The sequence below is a fragment of the Lynx canadensis genome, chromosome C2 (genome assembly GCF_007474595.2).
Source record: "Lynx canadensis isolate LIC74 chromosome C2, mLynCan4.pri.v2, whole genome shotgun sequence".
NCBI lineage: Eukaryota > Metazoa > Chordata > Mammalia > Carnivora > Felidae > Lynx > Lynx canadensis.
The window spans coordinates 34,896,593-34,916,848 of record NC_044311.2 but is presented as its reverse complement, the minus strand read 5'-3'; the positions used below and the strand labels follow the sequence as shown (position 1 = coordinate 34,916,848).

General features: G+C 38.2%; 1 protein-coding gene across 1 annotated transcript in view; it reads left to right on the top strand.

Annotated features, from left to right (window-relative positions):
* The first annotated feature begins 417 nt into the window (after positions 1-417).
* The window catches only part of COPB2 (COPI coat complex subunit beta 2), a 31,865-nt gene continuing 12,026 nt past the window's right edge, over positions 418-20,256 (top strand). Inside the window, exons 1-10 of the mRNA XM_030328965.1 lie at positions 418-626; positions 6,971-7,108; positions 10,815-10,901; positions 11,100-11,226; positions 12,071-12,219; positions 14,314-14,460; positions 15,541-15,640; positions 16,262-16,404; positions 16,937-17,136; positions 19,004-19,114. Of these exons, the coding sequence (XP_030184825.1) occupies positions 624-626; positions 6,971-7,108; positions 10,815-10,901; positions 11,100-11,226; positions 12,071-12,219; positions 14,314-14,460; positions 15,541-15,640; positions 16,262-16,404; positions 16,937-17,136; positions 19,004-19,114 (1,205 nt within the window). The 5' untranslated portion in view covers positions 418-623. The remainder of the gene's footprint in view (positions 627-6,970; positions 7,109-10,814; positions 10,902-11,099; positions 11,227-12,070; positions 12,220-14,313; positions 14,461-15,540; positions 15,641-16,261; positions 16,405-16,936; positions 17,137-19,003; positions 19,115-20,256) is intronic.

Sequence of the window (20,256 nt, the reverse complement as noted above, 5' to 3'; positions counted from 1 at the left end):
GGCTCTTGGCCTCCCTGCAAACTTATTGGCCTCAAGCCGGGCCCTGAGTCTGCCCATTTCTTCCCAGCCTCACTCGGCGCTCGGTCCAGGGCTCGCAGAGAATTTCCTGGTCCTAGTTCTCAGGCCATCTTAGTACTGAGGCGTTGCACCCGTGCTCCGCCTCCTCTCCCCGTCCCTCCCATCAGAGCCAGAGTCGGAAGAGGCGGACGCGGCTCCTCAAACCACAACTCCACTACGGCGGTGCTCCCCCTGCCGTTAGCGTCCAAAGGGATTAAGCATTTCGTTTTTCTCATCTTTTTTTCTCTCTCGGTTTCCAGTTCTCAGTCTCCCCTCACGGGTTCGAGTCCATTTCGTTTGGTGGTAAAGACCACACGCAGCCTTCCCAAACCCTTCGGCTCCGGACAGTTTAGAAGGCCGCGTTGCCTAGGAAACTGAGAGGGCGGTGGAAAACGTCCACCCTGCGTCACGTTTGCGCAGGCGCTCGCGGCCTGGCTTCCATTATCGCGAGAATCGCCTCCCGGAAGTTCCACGTCAGTCAGTCCGCCGGCAGCAGGTCGGTGGGTCTCTCAGGGTCTGCGTCGCCGGTGGCAAGTGCGGGCTCCCGGGCTCTGACCAACGGAGCGATGGTAGGTCCAGACGCTGCAGGAGGGAGCGGGGCCTTTTCGTCTGAGGCCAGCCTTGAGCTGCTGGAGTGCGGGCTGCGGATGCGGCCGCCGCCTCAGGCCTTGCGGGGTCCTGGTCCGGTTTGAGTTTTTTGAAGGAGGCGGCGGCGGTGGGGCCCAGGAATCTGAGGTGGTTTGGAGACGCAGTGCCTGGGCTTTGGCAAAACTACCTCATTCTGCCCTTAACACGGCGGCAGCTGACCGTACTCTCATGTTGGGCTTGTTCTTGCTATAATAGCGTGTGCTGACCGCACTTGACGATCTTAAACAGAAAAGCATTCCCTCTGAAATAGGTAAATAAAGTGTATATGGAGTTCAAAGTGGAATTTCGAATGCTTTGGCATCCCACTTTAAGTTTCTAGGGGGCAAAGAAGGGTTAGGATGTTGCCTATAAAACTGGTGTGCTTTTCTGCATTTGCAAGTATAGTGGCTGGTAAGAATGGCAGTCAGGACAGATAGCACTTTTTTTTATTGGCATTCTCACCCTCAAAAATACCCTAAAGTACTTTTGCCCAAGAGTGTTCTAATAAGAAGGAAAAAAGTACAATAGTGTGAGGATATGATTTCTGCAAAAAAGTAAGAAAGTCGGTATTCGGTATTTAAACATTATCCTGCACCTCCCCCCACTTTTTACTTGTTATGGAGGATAGGTTCAGAGATTTTGGAGCTTGAAGAACTTTGGGATTAATAAATCCAAAATCTGTATATTGCGGTAAAAAAAAAAAAAAAAAAAAAAGCTTGTAAAAAGCTAATTGAGGCAGAGTTGGGATTACAGCAGAGGTTGAGTCCTTAGGGAAACTGGTGAAAGTTATGGATAATGGGTAGAGAAGCACACAGCGTTGCAAAAAATTCAGTGGGTTCACTAGAGACCACCTCTCCCCTATCCTTATCCATGAACTTCGTTGGGTCCCCAGGTTAAGGGCCCCGGAACAAGATCTCAGGTCTCTTAATGATCCTACTTCATATTGCCAGTGATCCGCTCTGGTCTGGGATCTGCTGCGCTTTCAGTAATGGACATTTTCTAACGAAATATCCTTCATTCTTTAATACATTTAAAATCTTTTTTATGAGATATAAATACGAATTTATTTTTTCACTTGTTTACCATAGAGTGTTTATTATGTGCCCATGCAATTTGCTAATCATTTGCCTCCTAAGTCTTTCAACAGCTGGGAGAATGAGTTATAAGAAGTGTTTATGGAGCGGTTATGATAGGCCAGGCACTATTCTAACTGCTTAACACTGAATTTAATTCTCATAACAATAAGACGTAGATAAAAGTATTATCCCCGTTTTTCTTAATGTCGAACCTGAGAGAAGTTCTAAGTAAACTTGCCCATTATTGCATATTTGAAATGAGTGGCAGAACTGAAATTTGGGTGCAGCATAATTCCCTAGACCTGGATTATACCATCTGTCCTTAAACCCCATATCCAAATATAGAAGATGCTGTGGAGATAAAGACATGAGTAAAGCAATGACCCTGCCCTTAAGAAGAATCGACTCTATAAAGCAAAAAGAGATACGTATACAAATGTTAAAGGTTAAAATTAACTTCGATAAGATCCCTTAGGAAAGGATAGTTCTGGCTAAGGTAATCCAAAAGATTTTATTGGTGGCAGCAGCATTTAAGATGAGTCCTAAATGGGGACGCCTGGGTGGCTCAGTCAGTTAAGCGTCCGACTTCGGCTCAGGTCATGATCTCACGGTCTGTGAGTTCAAGCCCCGCATCGGGCTCTGTGCTGACAGCTCAGAGCCTGGAGCCTGCTTCCGATTCTCTGTCTCCCCTTCTCATTACCTCTCCCCTGCTCACAGTCTGTCTGTCTCTCTCTCTCTCTCAAAAATAAATAAACATTAAAAAAAAAAAAGAGTCCCAAATGCATCCAGTTTTTGGAAAATGGAGGCATTTGGAACGAAGGGTAAGTATGAATATCTTACTCGTGTTTGTATCCTAGAGTGTCTAATACAGTGTCTCATTCAAAGTAGTCACTGAAATGTTGGGAGAAATGTAACAAGAGATTTCATATGTGCTTTTTAAACTGGGATTTGTGAATTAGGGATACTTGGAGGTATTCTAGAGTTGCTTAGTCCCCCGGCCCAACTTTCCATAGCATCACTTTTACTCAGTAATCATTAAACATCCATGTGGTAAAATATACACAGTTTGTAAGTGATGGATTTCCTCATTTGCTAGAGGAAAAGTGTGAAATGTGCTGGCTTACGTGAAAGCCCCCACTGTGGTTCCTGGCACACAATAGACATTTCATGTTTGTTCACTCTGAAGAGACCAGCAAAAGGAGTTGAAATTTGTCATGCAAATTAATGAGGCAAAATTGAGAAAAGGATGAAGTAAAAAGTCCTGCTTCCCTGAATGACCAAGAAGTGTCAGGATGGTGATTTGACAGTAGAGAGTTTGAGATGGAGAGAAAGGCACACCAGTGGAAACATTTTTTGGTGATTGTAGAGAAGAGCCAATGAACTCTGATCTTTTGAAGTAAAGAGATCTAGGTTATTGCTAAAAGTGGGAGAGGCGTGTATAGAAGTTTCAACAGGGTGATTTGACAGTAGAGAGTTTGAGATGGAGAGAAAGGCACACCAGTGGAAACATTTTTTGGTGATTGTAGAGAAGAGCCAATGAACTCTGATCTTTTGAAGTAAAGAGATCTAGGTTATTGCTAAAAGTGGGAGAGGCGTGTATAGAAGTTCCAACAGGGTTGGAAGTAGTAGATGAATAAAAGCCTTGTGAGGCGTTTGCTTTGTTTCAGAAAATTATCTCTGCTGAAAATATCTAGTGATCTTCATTTTGTGTTGAAAAGTAACCTTAAATTTCTGTTCCATTCATGATCATTCTGGAAGATTACAGAAATAAAGATTCCGCAGTAACTCAACTTGCCAAATAAACTTTTCGGTTGTGTTTAAAACCTGTCGAAGGGGAAACATTTTAAATCAGTCTTCCCCAATCTGTGTCCAAGAGAGAATTAAGACTAAATCCAAAGGTATCACTGTTTATAATGAATTAACTTTTTTTCTAGAATGGTAAGTATTCTTGGGAGAATTGAGAAAATACTTTATTCACATCATTTTCTTGTCTGTGGTGTAGATGAATCCAGGTTGAAAAAAGCTGTTTTAAACTATTAGCATTTTCTGACTCAAGAGTATTTTAATTTTTGTTTAAAATTGTTCTAATTAGAATTAGGTTCTTGTATTAGATTACTAAGTAATGCATCAGTTAGGTTCCTAATTAAGTATGTTAGGTTCCTATAACTTTAAATCCATTAAAATGTTATAAATATTCCCATTTGCCTCCAAAGGCCTTCATGGACATGGATATAACCCATATTGATCACACATCCCATTCATCTAGTATTTACTAATACTATTGCCAAAATACTTTTCTCTGAAGAAATCACTTTTTTTATTGAGTTATAATTGAAATAATGTTATGTTAATTTCATGTGTACAATATAATGATTTAGCATATGTATATATTGTGAAATGGTCACAACGGTAAGTCTGGTTAACATCCATCACTATACGTGGTTAGAGTAATTTTTTTTTGTGATAACTTTTAAGGTCTAAGCAACTTTCTATATACAACACAGTATTATTAACTAGTCACCGTGTTGTACATTCTATCCCCAGGACTTAATTATTTTATTACTGGAAGTTTGTACCCTTTGACCTCCACCATCCATTGTGCCCATCCCCACCCCTTGCTTCTGGCAAACACTGATCTGTTCTCTGAATGTATGAGCTTGAGCTGTTTAGCGTGTGTGTGTGTTTATTTTTTTTTTTAAAGATTCTACATACAAGTGAGGTCATATAGTGTTTGTCTTTTTCCAACTTATTTGACTTAGCATAATACTATCAAGGTCCATCCATGTTGCCACAAATGGCAAGGTTTCATTCTTTTTTATGGCTGAATAATATTCCTGTGTGTGTATACAATGGAATATTATATATAAATATATGTAATATGTATTATGTACATATATACAATGGAATATTATATGTATAGTATGCATATATTACATATGTTTTCTTTATCCATTCATCCATCAGTGGACACTTATACATTGTTTCAATGTCATGGCTATTGTAAATAAGGCTACAGTGAACATGGGGGTGTATATATCTTTCCAAGTTGGTGCTTTCCTTGTTCTTTGGATAAATACCCAGAAGTGGAATTGCCATTTCATACATATGGTAGTTCTGTTTTTAATTCTGGCAGAGGTGGGGGGGGTGGCGGGGGGAGCCTCCACACTGTTTTCCAATAGTGGCTTCACCAATTTACATTCTAGCCAACAGTGCACAAGGGTTCTGTTTTCTTCACATCCTCACTGACATTTGTTATTTCTTGTCGTTTTGATAATAGCCCTTCTAATGGGTGTAAGGTGCTATCTCATTATGGTTTTGACTTGTGATGATTAGTGACATTGAACATTTTTCATGTACCTATTGGTCATCTGTAGTCTTCTTTGGAAAAGTGTCCATTCAGAACCTCTGCCTATTTTTAACTAGATGATTATTTTTATTATTTTTTTATTTTTTTGTTCTTGAGTTGTATGGGTTCTTTACGTATTTTGAATATTGATCCCTTATCTAGATATATGATTTGCAGGTATTTTCTCCCATTCAGTAGGTTGTCTTTTCATTGATGAAATGAAATGAAATGAAATTCATTGCTGATGTTTCCTTTGCTGTGCAGCGTTTTATTTGATGTAGACCCACTTGTTAATTTTTGCTTTTGTTGCCTTTATTTTTGGTGTCAGATCCAAAAAAATCATCAAGACCAATGTCAAGGAGCTTACTGCCTATGTTTTCTTCTAGTTTTATGGCTTCAGGTTTTACATTCAAGTCTTTAATCCATTTTGAGTCAATTTTTGTAAAATTAACTATGGTGTAAGATAGTGGTCCAGTTTTATTCTTTTACATATGGCTGTCCAGTTTCCCAAACATTTATTGAAGAGACCATCCTTTCCCCATTGTATATTCTTGGCTTCTTTTTGGCAGGCTAATTGACCATATATGCATGAATTTATTTCTGGGTTCTCTGTTCTCTTCCATTGATCTATGTGTTTTTATGCCAGTATCATACTGTTTTGATTGATATAGTTTAGGATTACTAAGACTTCATGAATAACACTTTAGAATATTTTCGAATAGGACACTCATGACATGGGCACAACATTGTGATTTAGTGGATATTTTATGTATGCTTACTTAGATATTCTGTAAACCAAGGGTTCTCAAAATGTGATCTGCAGTCTCCTAGGAGTCCCCCATTCTTTTTCAGGAGGTTCACAAATTAAAACTGTTTTCCTTATAGTAAGACGCTATTGGCCTTTTTCACTATGTTGATAATTTGCACTGTTGGTGTAAAAGTAATAGAAGATAAAACTGAACTGGTATAGTGTCACCAAATTGTACTGTTAGTATATTCTTCATTACCAATTTTTTTTTTTTTTTTTTTTTTTTGTAAGTTAAAAGTCAGTGTCCTTAAGGGGTGCCTGGGTGGCTCAGTTGGTTAAGTGTCTAACTCTTGATTTCAGCTCAGGCATGATCTCATGGTTCATGAGATCGAGCCCCACATCAGGCTCTGGTTTCAGTTTTCATATTGCAACTAACCGTTAAGAAACTACCACTTGTCAAGTTTTAACGTGTATGAAAGAAGAATATTCATAGCTGTTTGAAAAAAGTTATTTAAATATTTCTCTTTTTCCATCTACATATCTTCATGAGACTAACATCAACCAGAACAAATATTGAAGGCCAAAGCAAATATGAGAAACCAACTTTCTCCTATTAAGATAGAATGTAAAGAGTTTTGCAAAAATGTGAAACACTACCACTCTTCTCACTAAATTTATTTGGAATATATAGTTGTTTCTCATAAAAATATGTTAAGTTAACATGTAATGAGTTTATTTTTGTTATTTGAAAATGAATTAATAAGTATTTTTAAGTTGTTTCAATTTTAATATTTCACATGGTATCAATAGATATAAACTTCATAAACAAAAGCTTTTTAGTAAATTTTTTTAGAGTGTACAAGATTCCCAAAGCCAACAAGTTTGACAACAACTACTGTAAATTAAAAATAACTTAAGTACTCATATGTTTTTATGAGTGAAGAAGTAGGTGCTTTAGACTTGAAACTGTGCCTACAGTTTAGCAAAGTAAAAACTGAATTGTTTTATAGGCCAATTAATGCGTGTTAATGTAGTGTTTCAGTTGAGATCTCAAATATGTTTTATTTGGCGTAGCAATTTAATGTTTTGTGGGTTTTTGATGTTGTTTCTCCTTAGCCTCTGCGACTTGATATAAAGAGAAAGCTAACTGCTCGATCAGATCGAGTTAAGAGTGTGGATTTGCATCCTACAGAGCCATGGATGTTGGCAAGTCTTTACAATGGCAGTGTGTGCGTGTGGAATCATGAAACACAGGTAGGAATTTTTAAGGACTTTTTAGAAATAGTGTGTTAGACAGTGATTATAATGAAAGAGAAGAAATAAAATCCACTAGCTATATGCAGACTGCTTTCTCAAATAGATTGGTACAAAGTATTTTCAGTAAAGCAGAACTAACATTTCATGGGGTAATAGCTTGTGGGATAAAACGTTTGGGTCTTGTCATACACAATATTTAAATGTTAAATTCTGACGTAGGTAGTATTAACTTTTCTTTGAAATTAAGGAAATTGCCACCAATATAAGGTCACTTGCTCTAGATAAAGTATTTAATAGTACTTAATTTTCTATTCAGTGAATATTCTAACGTTCCTAGGAATGGGATTTTTAATTTTATTTATTTTTCCCAAGTACTTGATATAATTATTTGCAGATAACTTTCAATCTGCCATATGAATTATAGAGTATGTCAGAGAAGTATTTATAGTCAGCTTTTGATTACACATATTAAAATATGCATTATACGGATTGTCTGCCTTACATGCTTGTTTTGCTCTTTTTCATCTGAGTAAATAATTAACTTCAGATTGGTTTGTCTCGTTTTCCTTTTTGTTGACCATTCTTAATCTTTTTCCTTCAAAATACAGAACATATAGTCAGCAATATTCCATACACTTCTGTGTCTACTTATACAATAATTACCTTCAACATCCACGTTTAAGTTCTTAATACCCGACAAACCTCACATTGAATAATTTAAGATGGCAAAAATAGGCTTAGGAAATCAAGGCCAGGAATAAACGTAAAAACACTGTTATAGTCTTATGTCACTAATGACACAGAATGACTGCACACTAAACCAAAACCCCATCAGTGACAATTTATACACATTAACACTTTGTTCTCTGCTTTATGCTACTGCTGATAACATTGTTTGACACGTAGGAAGCACTCAATAATTACTTTTTGAGCTAATGAATAATGAACATTCCATTTATCCCTATTTCACTGTATCAGGAATTCTCACCTCTGCAATTTCACATCTTCGTCTTGTGAATCCATTTGTATTAATGGAGATAATATGCTTGCTAATTGCTTTTTTTTTTGATCTCCTGCATTCACACATTTAAAATCTTTGTGGTTTTATGCTAAACAGATATGTTAGTGCCTCCCCGAGCCCTCACTGTGCTTCCTAATTCTTCCTGGGGATCCCTTGTCTCCGCTCCATTTAGCCATTTCTCAGCTGTCATTTCACTGTAGTATGTTCTAAATCCCAGGTGTACTTCCCTTACCCTTCTCTAGGTTTTCCTGTAACGTAACTCTGCTTTATCTTTACCCACTTTGCCTCATGTTTCTCTTTTGTGCCCTCCTATGCCCTCTGGCAGGGCCGCTTGCTTCCACTTTCATAATTTACCTCATTGGTAACTTGTCTAATTTCCTTCTTTCCTTCAAGAATGGCGGCTCTGAGGTGGACAGGGATTATCCTAGTCTTATTTCCTACTGTTACTCCAAGTGCATATCTGACAGATTTATAGTAGACACTCAGTAAGTCTTTGTTGAATGGTTTGTCTCTTTTGGTTCTCCCTGCTTTTTCCCCTCTATCACCAACAGAAGCTACTTGGCACTCATGTATATTGAGAGCAAAATTCTTTTTTTTTTTTTTTAACGTTTATTTATTTTTGAGACAGAGAGAGACAAAGCATGAACGGGGGAGGGTCAGAGAGAGGGAGACACAGAATCTGAAACAGGCTCCAGGCTCTGAGCTGTCAGCACAGAGCCCGACGCGGGGCTCGAACTCACGGACTGCGAGATCATGACCTGGGCCGAAGTCGGCCGCTTAACCGACTGAGCCACCCAGGCGCCCCGAGAGCAAAATTCTTGAAAGAGGCAAAAAGTTTTTGGAAGTATATTCAAATGTACTTGAATTTCAAATACGTCTTTGAGGTGGTGAGTCCAATGATTAAAAAATCAGTATGTTGGAATTTGAAGCCATCCTGCCAATTAAGTGATGTGGGCAAGCCTTTTAACCATGTTAAGGCTCAGTTTAATTATCTAAAATGAAGATGATATTGTTGCCTTCCCTATATCACAGGAGTATCAAAAGGATTAAATCCAATTAGATAAAATTGTGTGTGAGACCTGTAAGGTACCATACAAGTATTAATCATTATTTTCCTGACTTACATTGAGTGTTTGTTGAGTGTATAGCCTTTCCTCCTGTTTAGACTGTTTACGTTCTAGAATGTGGAGACCGTCTCTTGTGTTATTTGTATCAGTCATAGCACTTAACATGGACCTGAACCATGACTGTTCTGCAGCTGCTTTATGTGTACGGCTCAGCAGATCCCTGGATTTATTGACTACTCATAAGCTTTCGTGGATTTGTCCATCATCTTAGAGACTGCATGTTCTTTCTGCTCTCAGTGTCTGTATTGTAATCAACTGACAGTGGTTGTACAGGTTGGAGCTTCCCCATTTAATGTTTTTGTGTGAAGAATCTTTGAGGTCTGTCTCTATTCTTTTTTTTTTTTTTTTTTTTTTTTTTTTTTTTGTAACTTAGTTTTTGTTTGTTTGCTTGTTTTAGTATAGTTGACATACGATGTTACATTAGTTTCAGGTTTACTGGCTTCTGTTCTTTTTATTTAGTGCACATGGTTCATCAGTTAGTAAGATTGTACTTTTTTCCATTACTCTCTGGTACAAAAAAAGATACTGCAAAATGATAGCTTGATTTTCAGAATTTAAAAAAATAAGGCATCAAAGTAGGAGGACAAAAAGATGCATTTATCCCTGTTCTTTCTAGGAGGGGTCTCCTAGTTATCTACTTTTATCCTGTGTATATTATTCCATTCTGAACAACTTGAAGAGATATCTAAATCACTGTGTAAAGCATAACTTCACTAAAGACAGGTAAACAGCATTTGTATGGAAACATATTGCTGAGATGTACAAAACAACTGCATCTTTTTTAGGAGTTTATTTTGTGAGTTGACGGGTTTAATTTTAAAAAGAAAACTAAGCAGGGGTGTTGGGTGGCTTAGTCGGTTAAGCGTCCGAATCTTGGTTTCTGCTCAGGTCATGATCTCACAGTTCGTGAGTTCAAGCCCTGCATCGGGCTCTATGCTGACAGTGCAGAACCTGCTTGGGATTCTCTCTCTCTGGCCCACCCCTGTTTGTGGTGTCTTTCTTTCTCTAAATAAATAAGTAAGCTTTAATAAATAAACAAACTAAGCCAATTTATTCAACAAATAGTTGTTACACACTGGTTGTTTGCCAGCCACTGTTCTAAGCTCTGGAAATACAGTGGTGAAAAGATTCCTGCCCTCAGGGAGCTTAGTAGGAAAGATTGACATTAAACACATAATTATGAAGGTGCTGTGTTTTGAAAGGGGAGTGTAAGGATCTGTGGGTAGGTTTTCAGGAGGAGGAAAGGTAAGGCTGGGAGTAGCCAAAGGTGAGGCTAGAGAGAAAGGAAAGGGCAGGCTGGAGCACAGGGGATCTGGAATTTCATCTTGTGGACATTTGCTCTCTTTTATCCTTTGTAAGTATTTTAATTTTGAAACTGTTAAAGAAGAGAAGATTGGTCTGTGTTTTTCATTTGATTGTTGAACTTTTGTATTTTAGCCTGAAAATATTTTTAAATTAGAAGTGATCTAAATAAATAGATGTTTTAAATATAACAATAGATTCTTTTGTTATTTTCTCATAACTCAAAGTGTATGTGTTTTTATTAATTTTAAAGACATTGGTGAAAACATTTGAAGTATGTGATCTTCCTGTTCGAGCTGCAAAGTTTGTTGCAAGAAAGAATTGGGTTGTGACAGGAGCGGTAAGTAATTCTGTGAATCTCTAATCCCTTCGGTTCAATTTCTGAACTGGTCAGTGATAATGTGGATGATTTAATTCTTGATTTTTTAATTAGTGTAATGTTTTGAAGCTTGGACTTTAATCCTTGAGCCTATAATCCACTTTTCTTGTGCAGTTGACTTCGTAACAGTAGTAATGACTTCTAGATTTTCATTTCCAGGATGATATGCAGATCAGAGTGTTCAATTACAACACTCTGGAGAGGGTTCATATGTTTGAAGCACACTCGGACTATATTCGCTGTATTGCTGTTCATCCAACCCAGCCTTTCATTCTCACTAGCAGCGGTAAGAAGTGACTTCTTTTGGTTACGTGCATCTCTTTGAGTCATTCATTTTCATTCAGCGAGACGTGCAATTCTTTCACTGCCATTACAAGTAGAGTTCTAATTCCAAGCAGCCTTTAAACTATTTAAATCCATTAGTGTGCTATCAATGCTGCTTGCTTTTGTATTTAATGAAATATCAACTCTGCTTAGGATTTGTATAGCACTTGTTCCAGTTCCTGTCAGGGAAGGCCTACAGGTCTAGATGATTAAACATCTGAACAGAAAGCTAATTTACATGCTGGTAAGTGAGTTTTTGCTGGATTGCCATATACCCTACTCAGGTTATACTTGGGCTACTTTGCTCGCTGGTATTCCATCTAAAACAGTGGACTCTTTGGAGGGCAATTAAGACAAGTTGCATTGAATTGGTAATGGTTCTTTGAAACATTTTTAAGTTAAAATTGAGAGAAGTAATTCAAAGCTTTTTTTAGCCGTTCATATAAGAGGAATGCTTATTCCCTAGTCACCGACCTTGTTATTCAGTCATACTTAGATTCTAATCAAACTTGTGTTACTCTTTTGTCATTCTGTAAAGCCCACTGAGGCTTTCTTAAATTTTCTCATGAAACTTTTGTATTTGCCATTAGTAATTTCTGTATCTTATCTCTGCTCTTGTGTAGAGAGTTAAGTTTATTCTTAGGATAAATAAGGATTTTGAAAAATGTATTCAGTTCTGATTCTTTAAGTCATGGAATGTATGATTTCTCTTAGATTTGCTGCCTTAAAAAGCACAGAGACTGCATCTTAGTTCTGACTGAAAGAAATATAAATTGCAACTAACTTAAGACTTTCTTTTGGCCTAGATGACATGCTTATTAAGCTCTGGGACTGGGATAAAAAATGGTCCTGCTCACAAGTCTTTGAAGGACACACCCATTATGTTATGCAGATTGTGATTAATCCCAAAGATAACAACCAGTTTGCCAGTGCATCTTTGGACAGGACCATCAAGGTAGGGTGTCCACTATTTGTATCAGTTATGGTGGTGAAATACAGTTGTTTAGGTGTTTTACTACTGGCTACCCAGAAAGTTATTCCTGATTATAAGTTTCTCTCAAAAGCTTGTATTGAAGTCAAAATAGGATCTCTCACTTTGATCCAGAAGGACATATTCTGTTTAGAAGAATATTGTAGCAACTTGGCACTCTTTTTTTTTTTTTTAATATGAAATTTATTGTTAAATTGGTTTCCATACAACACCCAGTGCTCATCCCACCAGGTGCCCTCCTCAATACCCATCACCCACCCTCCCCCCATCAACCCTCAGTTTATTCTCAGTTTTTAAGAGTCTCTTATGGTGTGGCTCCCTCCCTCTCTAACTGCAACTTGGTGCTCTTAATGGAAGGAGTGTTTTTCCATATCAAAGCAGTATACTGAAAGACTTTTAAACCACCTAAACCACCGCAAACCCAGAATAAGAAAAATGCCAGAATCTTCTGTTCCCTCTCCTTTTAGTGTATTTCCTCTATTTCCTGTTTCCTTTTAGTGTATTCATTGTTGACCTCTGCTGATTGTTAATCTATTTTACATTTAAATTTCATCTGCCTCCATTCTCTTTTTCTTATTCTACTTCTCCATACTGATGTCAATTATCTTTCTATAACATGGGTTTCATCTTTCAGTTTCTAGTCTGAGAGTAAAGTTCCAGTACTTTAGTGTGGACTACAAGGGTTTCCAAGACTAGCCACAGCTAATATGATGAGACATCTCCTATAACCCTGGTCTATCCACCATTCTCTAGAGATGCCATGAATGTTCACATAATCATATTCAGCTATTACCTCTGCTTGTGACACTCTCTATTCTCCCTTTTGATTTTTTTTTTCCCTCTAGAGAACTACTTATCTTTCAAGGCTTAGCATAATTATTTACTCTGAGAAGCTCTTTTCAGACACCCATTTCATCTCCAGACAGAGGCAGTCCTGCTCAGTCCCTTCCTTCCATTCCTTTTGTCTCCATTATGGCCTTCATTTTGAATGATAACTGATGTGTGTATGGCAATCTGTATCCCCCCGAAATGTGGATGTTTGGGGCAGGAACTATGTGTCACCTCCACTCCCTCAAACAGATACTCAGTAGCAAGCAACACAGTACCGTGCTTGTACTAGATGCTTAATACAAGATGCAAGAGTGCAGCCATACTCCTTTTTCCATTATGATTTTTAAAATGTCTCTACATGCATAGATTTAAAATTATATATTGCATTAACTTTTGCTTACGTGTGTATACTTACGTCCGTATAACATTTTTGTTAGTTTTCCTTTAACTTATAGAAAATGGTACATGTTATTTGTGTGATAATTATTAAATGATACCTCTCTGAATATCTTAGCGTTTTGGCCGTATTTTTTTCCTTTTGCTGGGTTGTCCTTGCTTTTGACATAAGTTGGAAACTTTGAATTAGTTTCAGACTTGCGTCACTAAATTAGGTATATCATGAAAACATAAATTGTCTTATCTTTGGCTCTAGTAAAGTGTGTTTGATCCAGTCAATGGTAAACATTTGTTTACACATCTTTACCCTCCCCTCCCGTGTAGGAGGCACTCAGGAAATATTTGTAAAGGTAAAGCTCAATACTAGTGCTCTAGTAATGTTTGACTACTTTTACAACTTAAAATTTTTTAGTTAAGTGGTAATTTTCTCTTTTTAATAGACCTTCTTAAATTCACTTTCATGATCTTTATGTTAAAATTCCCATAAAATCATTTCTTACCCTTAAAGTATTATTCTTCACACTATAGCCTATGGACCATTGGGGTTTCTATTAAAAATCTAGATTTCTGGGGAATCTCTAGGGATAAAGAAAAATCTCTAGGGATGAAGCCTGGAAATTGGAATTTTCAGAGAATGCCATAGTTATTCTACCCCCTAGAAATTCAAGTAAAGTAAGAAACAACAGAAACAAATGGGTTAAAAAAATGTACATTCTTTAATTTCCCTCCCCTGTGCTTTGGTGTTTTATATAACATGTCAGAAGTGTGGTGGATCTGCCTTGTGAAAGGCGAGTCACCATATTGAATGTCAGATGCTGTTGTTCTCTAAAGGTGTGGCAGCTGGGGTCTTCCTCCCCAAACTTCACTCTGGAGGGACATGAGAAAGGCGTGAATTGCATCGATTACTACAGTGGTGGCGACAAACCATACCTCATTTCAGGCGCAGATGACCGTCTTGTTAAAATATGGGACTATCAGGTACAGTTTTTTCATAACCTTACTTTGCCATATGTTAGACATGGATTTCGTTGTTTCTTACAGGACAGTTAAAACTTGGGTTATTGAACTCCATTCATAGCACAAAATAACTTCAGGCTTCAGTATTTACACCTAAACAGTGATCCCAGAGTTCTCCATAAAAATGAAAACAAATGCCTGTCAAGGTTTTAAAAATAAAATGCCATCATGTTTATTTCTCATTTAAAAGTAGAACTTAGAAATTTAAATATTTGATTAAAATGAATTATTACATCCTCTAATATCCTCACTGGTAAACTTTTGTTTATAATTGGAAACTAGCAGATTAATAATATCATGACACAGCCATGCTATAGCCATTTTGCCACATAGACTTTGCAAACCTAGTTATGATTTCTTGTTACTATGCTTTTTATCTCTAAGAGACAGATTCAGTTTCTGTTTTTTCTTTCTCACATCAAAATGTCCATAAACAGTTAATAAAATGAAGCCTAGGGTCGCCTGGGTGGCTCAGTCGGTTGAGCGGCCGACTTTGGCTCAGGTCATGATCTCACGGTCCGTGAGTTCGAGCCCTGCGTCAGGCTCTGTGCTGACAGCTCAGAGCCTGGAGCCTGTTTCAGATTCTGTGTCTCCCTCTGTCTGGCCCTCCCCATTCATGCTCTGTCTCTCTCTGTCTCAAAAATAAATAAACGTTAAAAAAAAAAAAAAAATGAAGCCTAGAAAATCAGTGTTACTTAGAACCTTATTCAAATTTGTGCTTAAGTACAGAAATAAAAATATGAAAGACATTACCTTAGGAATTTGGCGAGAAAAGATTCAAATGAACACCAGATCTTTTGAGGTGTGTGTGTTTTCTTCTTTAAATAGGATGGTTGCAATTACATTTCCCTGTACTATCAAAGAGTTAGAGAAAGTATGCACACAATAAGATAATTGTGTTTCAAAACTTTCTGTGCCGAATACTATATAGATTGTCATTACTACTATCATTTATAATGTATGTGCACTGGAAAAATTAAAGATAAGTTACTTTTCACACACAAAAAATGTTTTCTGTGTCTTGCTGTCCTTTGATTACAGAATAAAACTTGTGTACAGACACTGGAGGGACATGCCCAAAATGTATCTTGTGCCAGTTTTCATCCTGAGTTGCCAATCATCATCACAGGTTCAGAAGACGGTAAGTTAGAAATGTATGTTTACTCCTGTGCTTTTAATTACAAAGTAGATATTTAAGCCAGGTAGTGCCCGGCATTGTAATTAGGTTTGCTGTTTTTATTAGAATAGAATATTTGAGTTATAAAATGAAGGGACATTGTTACTGTCATCGTCGTCATCATCCTAATGTGTTTTGACTCTATTATTTAAATAAGAGGACACCCAGAAGTCCTAGCGAAAAACTGAAAAAGCCTGTCAATGCTTTGGAGTCTACAAACTTGGGGTCAGATTCAGGCACTGCCACTTCATGGATGTGTGGTTTGGGCAGATTATGAAATGAGAACAGACATATCCACCTCACAGGATTATAGTGAACATAAAAGATCATGTATATCAAGCATCTGCAGGTACATAGTAGGCACTGTGCCCGGAAATACATTATTTCACACGGAAAATCACATTTCTTACCTGTAATTTTCTGTTTATTTATTTGTTACTTGATAAAATCACCTACAGACTGTAGATCAAAACTTTACGCTACCAGGAAGCTAATAAAAAAGGACTTCGCTGTGGCTGGTTCATCTGACCTAATCCATCGTTAGATGTTCAAATTAAAAGGGAGTATTCACATTGTTCTTTTTAGGAACCGTGCGTATTTGGCATTCAAGCACGTATCGCCTTGAGAGCACATTAAATTATGGAATGGAGAGAGTGTGGTGCGTGGCCAGTCTTAGAGGGTCCAACAATGTCGCTCTGGGCTATGATGAAGGGAGCATCATTGTTAAGGTAATCTCTAATTATACTCTCTCTGAATAAATGAACATAGTGGAAGCAGTTTTCCTTGTATTTTTGTACAGTCATCTTCTAAGTCACCAGTTTTATTAAACTGGCTCTTCTTTCATTAAGCAAGCACAAGAGATTAAACACTGGAGGTTTAAAGTGAAAGGATGGAGGGGTAACTGGGTGTATCAGTTGGTTGGGTGTCCGACTTCGGCCCAGGTCAGGATCTCGCAGTTTGTGGGTTGGAGCCCCGTGTCGGGCTCTGTGCTGACAGCTCGGAGCCTGGAGCCTGTTTCGGGTTCTGTGTCTCCCTCTCTCTCCGCCCTTCCACTTCTCATGCTCTGTCTCTCTCTCTCTCTCTCTCTCTCTCTCTCTCTCTCTCTCTCTCTCTCTCAAAAATAAATAAACATTAAAAAAATTAAAAAAAAAAATAAAGTGAAAGGATGGAGCCCTCTGTTAAACGAAAATAGAAAGTGTGTATTTTGTGGTTTTATTTGTTTTCTTTTTATTGCTACGAGCCATTTGTTAATTCTTCTAGCTTGGTCGGGAGGAACCTGCCATGTCCATGGATGCCAATGGAAAGATAATTTGGGCCAAGCATTCAGAAGTCCAGCAGGCCAACCTAAAAGCAATGGGAGATGCTGAAATTAAAGATGGAGAAAGACTGCCACTGGCAGTAAAGGATATGGGCAGTTGTGAAATATACCCTCAGACCATTCAGCACAATCCTAATGGGCGGTAAGTCAACCACAATCTCTCTCTGAGCTTCTGTGTTGTTAGATATGTGGGTTTGCACATCCACAGCATATGCTGCTCTTCCTCTAGGGTGGGCATTCCTCATGAGCTTTTGCCCTGGCCTCACAATCCTCAGCATGGCCACAGGCAACCCTACCAGTTGATTAAGTTGGCATGCAAGGGGAACGCATATTTGCCTTCCTGGCTTTGTCCCACCATGCAATTTTGAACAGTTAAATAGTTTTGTATTTACTCATCTTAAATGTGTTGGGTTTGTGTCCTTGTGTTTCTCTGAGGGCAGGTAACATGTACTTAGGTGCTCTAAATACTTACTACTTCAGAAGAAAAGCAGACTCTGAAGTTTGTGTCCGTTGAAACAATTTGGGTTGGGATGAGCACTGGGTATTGTATGTAAGCCAATTTGACAATAAATTATATTAGAAAAAAAGAAACAATTTGGGGACTGGTAATAATTCTGCTTCTTAGCTATAATTTGAACCATCAGTTTTGTTTCTTAAGATTTAGAAAGCACCCAACATCTTGTCAAGAGAGGAGTTTCAGGGGCGCCTGGGTGGCGCAGTCGGTTAAGCGTCCGACTTCAGCCAGGTCACGATCTCGCGGTCCGTGAGTTCGAGCCCCACGTCAGGCTCTGGGCTGATGGCCCGGAGCCTGGAGCCTGTTTCCGATTCTGTGTCTCCCTCTCTCTCTGCCCCTCCCCCATTCATGCTCTGTCTCTCTCTGTCCCAAAAATAAATAAAAAACGTTGAAAAAAAAAAAAAGAGTTTCAAGCATGAGTTTTAATTAAGCCTGTGGTTCTTTAAAAGTCACTTACAATAGATCTGGGCATCTTATAATTCAGTGCTGAGTATTGAAAAAGACAAATTATGTAAACCAGGTATGCTGCCTCATTCAGTAAATGGCATCCACAGTTATTTCTCATGTAATTTTCTTAGGAAGATTAAGAATGCATTATAAATATCACAAAGCTTTTTCTTCCTATAAGTTTTGCATTTCAGCATTGGCAATCTGGTAGCAGCCAATACAGCCAATGCAACTTTAAATAGAGTTGTTTTATATCTGTGGAGAAAATGTTACTCGACTGTGCAACATCCTGTTTTTACTGATTATTTAAATGTTAAAATACTCTATTTTGATAAACTTAACAGTCATTAAAAATGAGTATTTTTATTCATTTGAGTGATGTGCTTTAAAATTAAGATAGTCTTGCAACAAATAGTGCCTCCTAATGGTGTAAATGTAATGAGCAAAGTTCTAGGCATCTTGGTGCTCAACAAGTATTCGTTGTATTATTAGAATCCTCCCCCTGTGCATCAGCAGCCATTCTTGTCTTCCTGCCTCAAGTCTCCTTTGCTTATAAGAGACGGCCACTGCAGTAAGATTTTCAGCAGATGCCCGTGTTCATGATATGTTTTGGGATTTGTTGATAAAATATTTATGTCTAGCTCTGTATTTGAAGAAATGTATAACTTCAGAAGATATTAGATTCAATTATAAACGTCAACTGAAGGGGCGACTGGGTGGCTCAGTCGGTTGAGCGGCCGACTTCAGCTCAGGTCATGATCTCGCGGTCCATGAGTTCGAGCCCCGCGTCAGGCTCTGTGCTGACAGCCCAGAGCCTGGAGCCTGTTTCAGATTCTGTGTCTCCCTCTCTCTCTGACCGTCCCCCGTTCGTGCTCTGTCTCTTTCTGTCTCAAAAATAAATAAACGTTAAAAAAAAAAAATTTAAAAAAAAAGTCAACCGAAGTAGCATTTGTCATCAGAAATATTTTATTATGCAGAGGAATCAGTGTTTCATAACTTCCACATGTCATTGATCCTACTCTCTCTCTCTGGCTTCCATAATTTCCAGGTTTGTCGTGGTGTGTGGTGATGGCGAATACATCATCTATACAGCAATGGCCCTGAGAAACAAGAGCTTTGGATCTGCCCAGGAGTTTGCATGGGCCCATGATTCTTCAGAGTAAGTTTTGGCTTGTGCTGTCCCGCTGGCCCTGACTGCAGATGGGTCATCTGTGTGCGGCTGTATGAATCATGTTTCCAGGGCTCTGTGTTGGCTGTGCTTCTGCCTTTCAAGAACAGTTCTCACCAGAGCTGTCTTTGCCCTTTCTGTGTTCAGTATGCAGCAGGCTCACTCAGGCTGATCCACTAATCCCATTAAACTGGGGGCCCAGCACCCATTTCCTTGATGGAGCCTGCATTTGGGCCTGGTGCTTATGGGCTCAAGACGAGGTAGGCTTTCCCTATGAGCTGATGTCCTGAGCTGCTGCTAGGATCCCGAGCTAGTTGGGAGAGACTACAGTCTGATGTCATCTTGATGCTAACTTCATTGAATCTTCTTTAAAACGTATTTTCTGTGATGTTACCCACCCCCTATATTTAAAACAAATTCTGTTTGAATTTAGAGTGTTCATAAAATATCCTTATTAAAAACAGGAAAAATCATTTAACTCTGAATTATCATATTAGATACTGGTTATTTATAATTTCTTGTAATTATTTATACTAGATACTGGTTACTGAGTGGTTCTTTTTTGATTCCTTTTTGTGCTCATAATAAACACCAGGACTTCCCCCCCAATCCCCCCACCTGACCACACAACTGATGTACATCTTCATAGTTTTCTTAGTTTTGTTTCCTCCATATTTTTTTATTGCCCCTGCCCTCAACAGAGTAACCTGAGCCTCAGTGTTGCATATAAGATGCATGTTTTTAAATTTTTTAACAAAAGATACACTGAGAGTAGGAATTTGTTTTGATCTTTTCATAAATTTCCTAAATACACTCATATATACACAGTTCCATTTCTAAATGTATTTTGTTACCATCCTAAACAAAATTATAGTTCATGAATTCTTACTTCTCTCACCATACCTCTCTGTTTTGATAGTTCACTTTTTTTTTTTAGCTTTATCTAGCTAAGGTCCTATTCAGCATCTTTCCTATCTTGATAGGAACACTCATCAGATCACTTCCTTAAATACTCTTGAATGTCCAGCAACAGCCACAGTCCCCCTTTTTCAAGACGCCTGAATATACACAGTGTTGTAAGTTGTTGCCAAATGTGGCTAACTTCTTGAGCCACTTAACAAAAGTTTTTATTT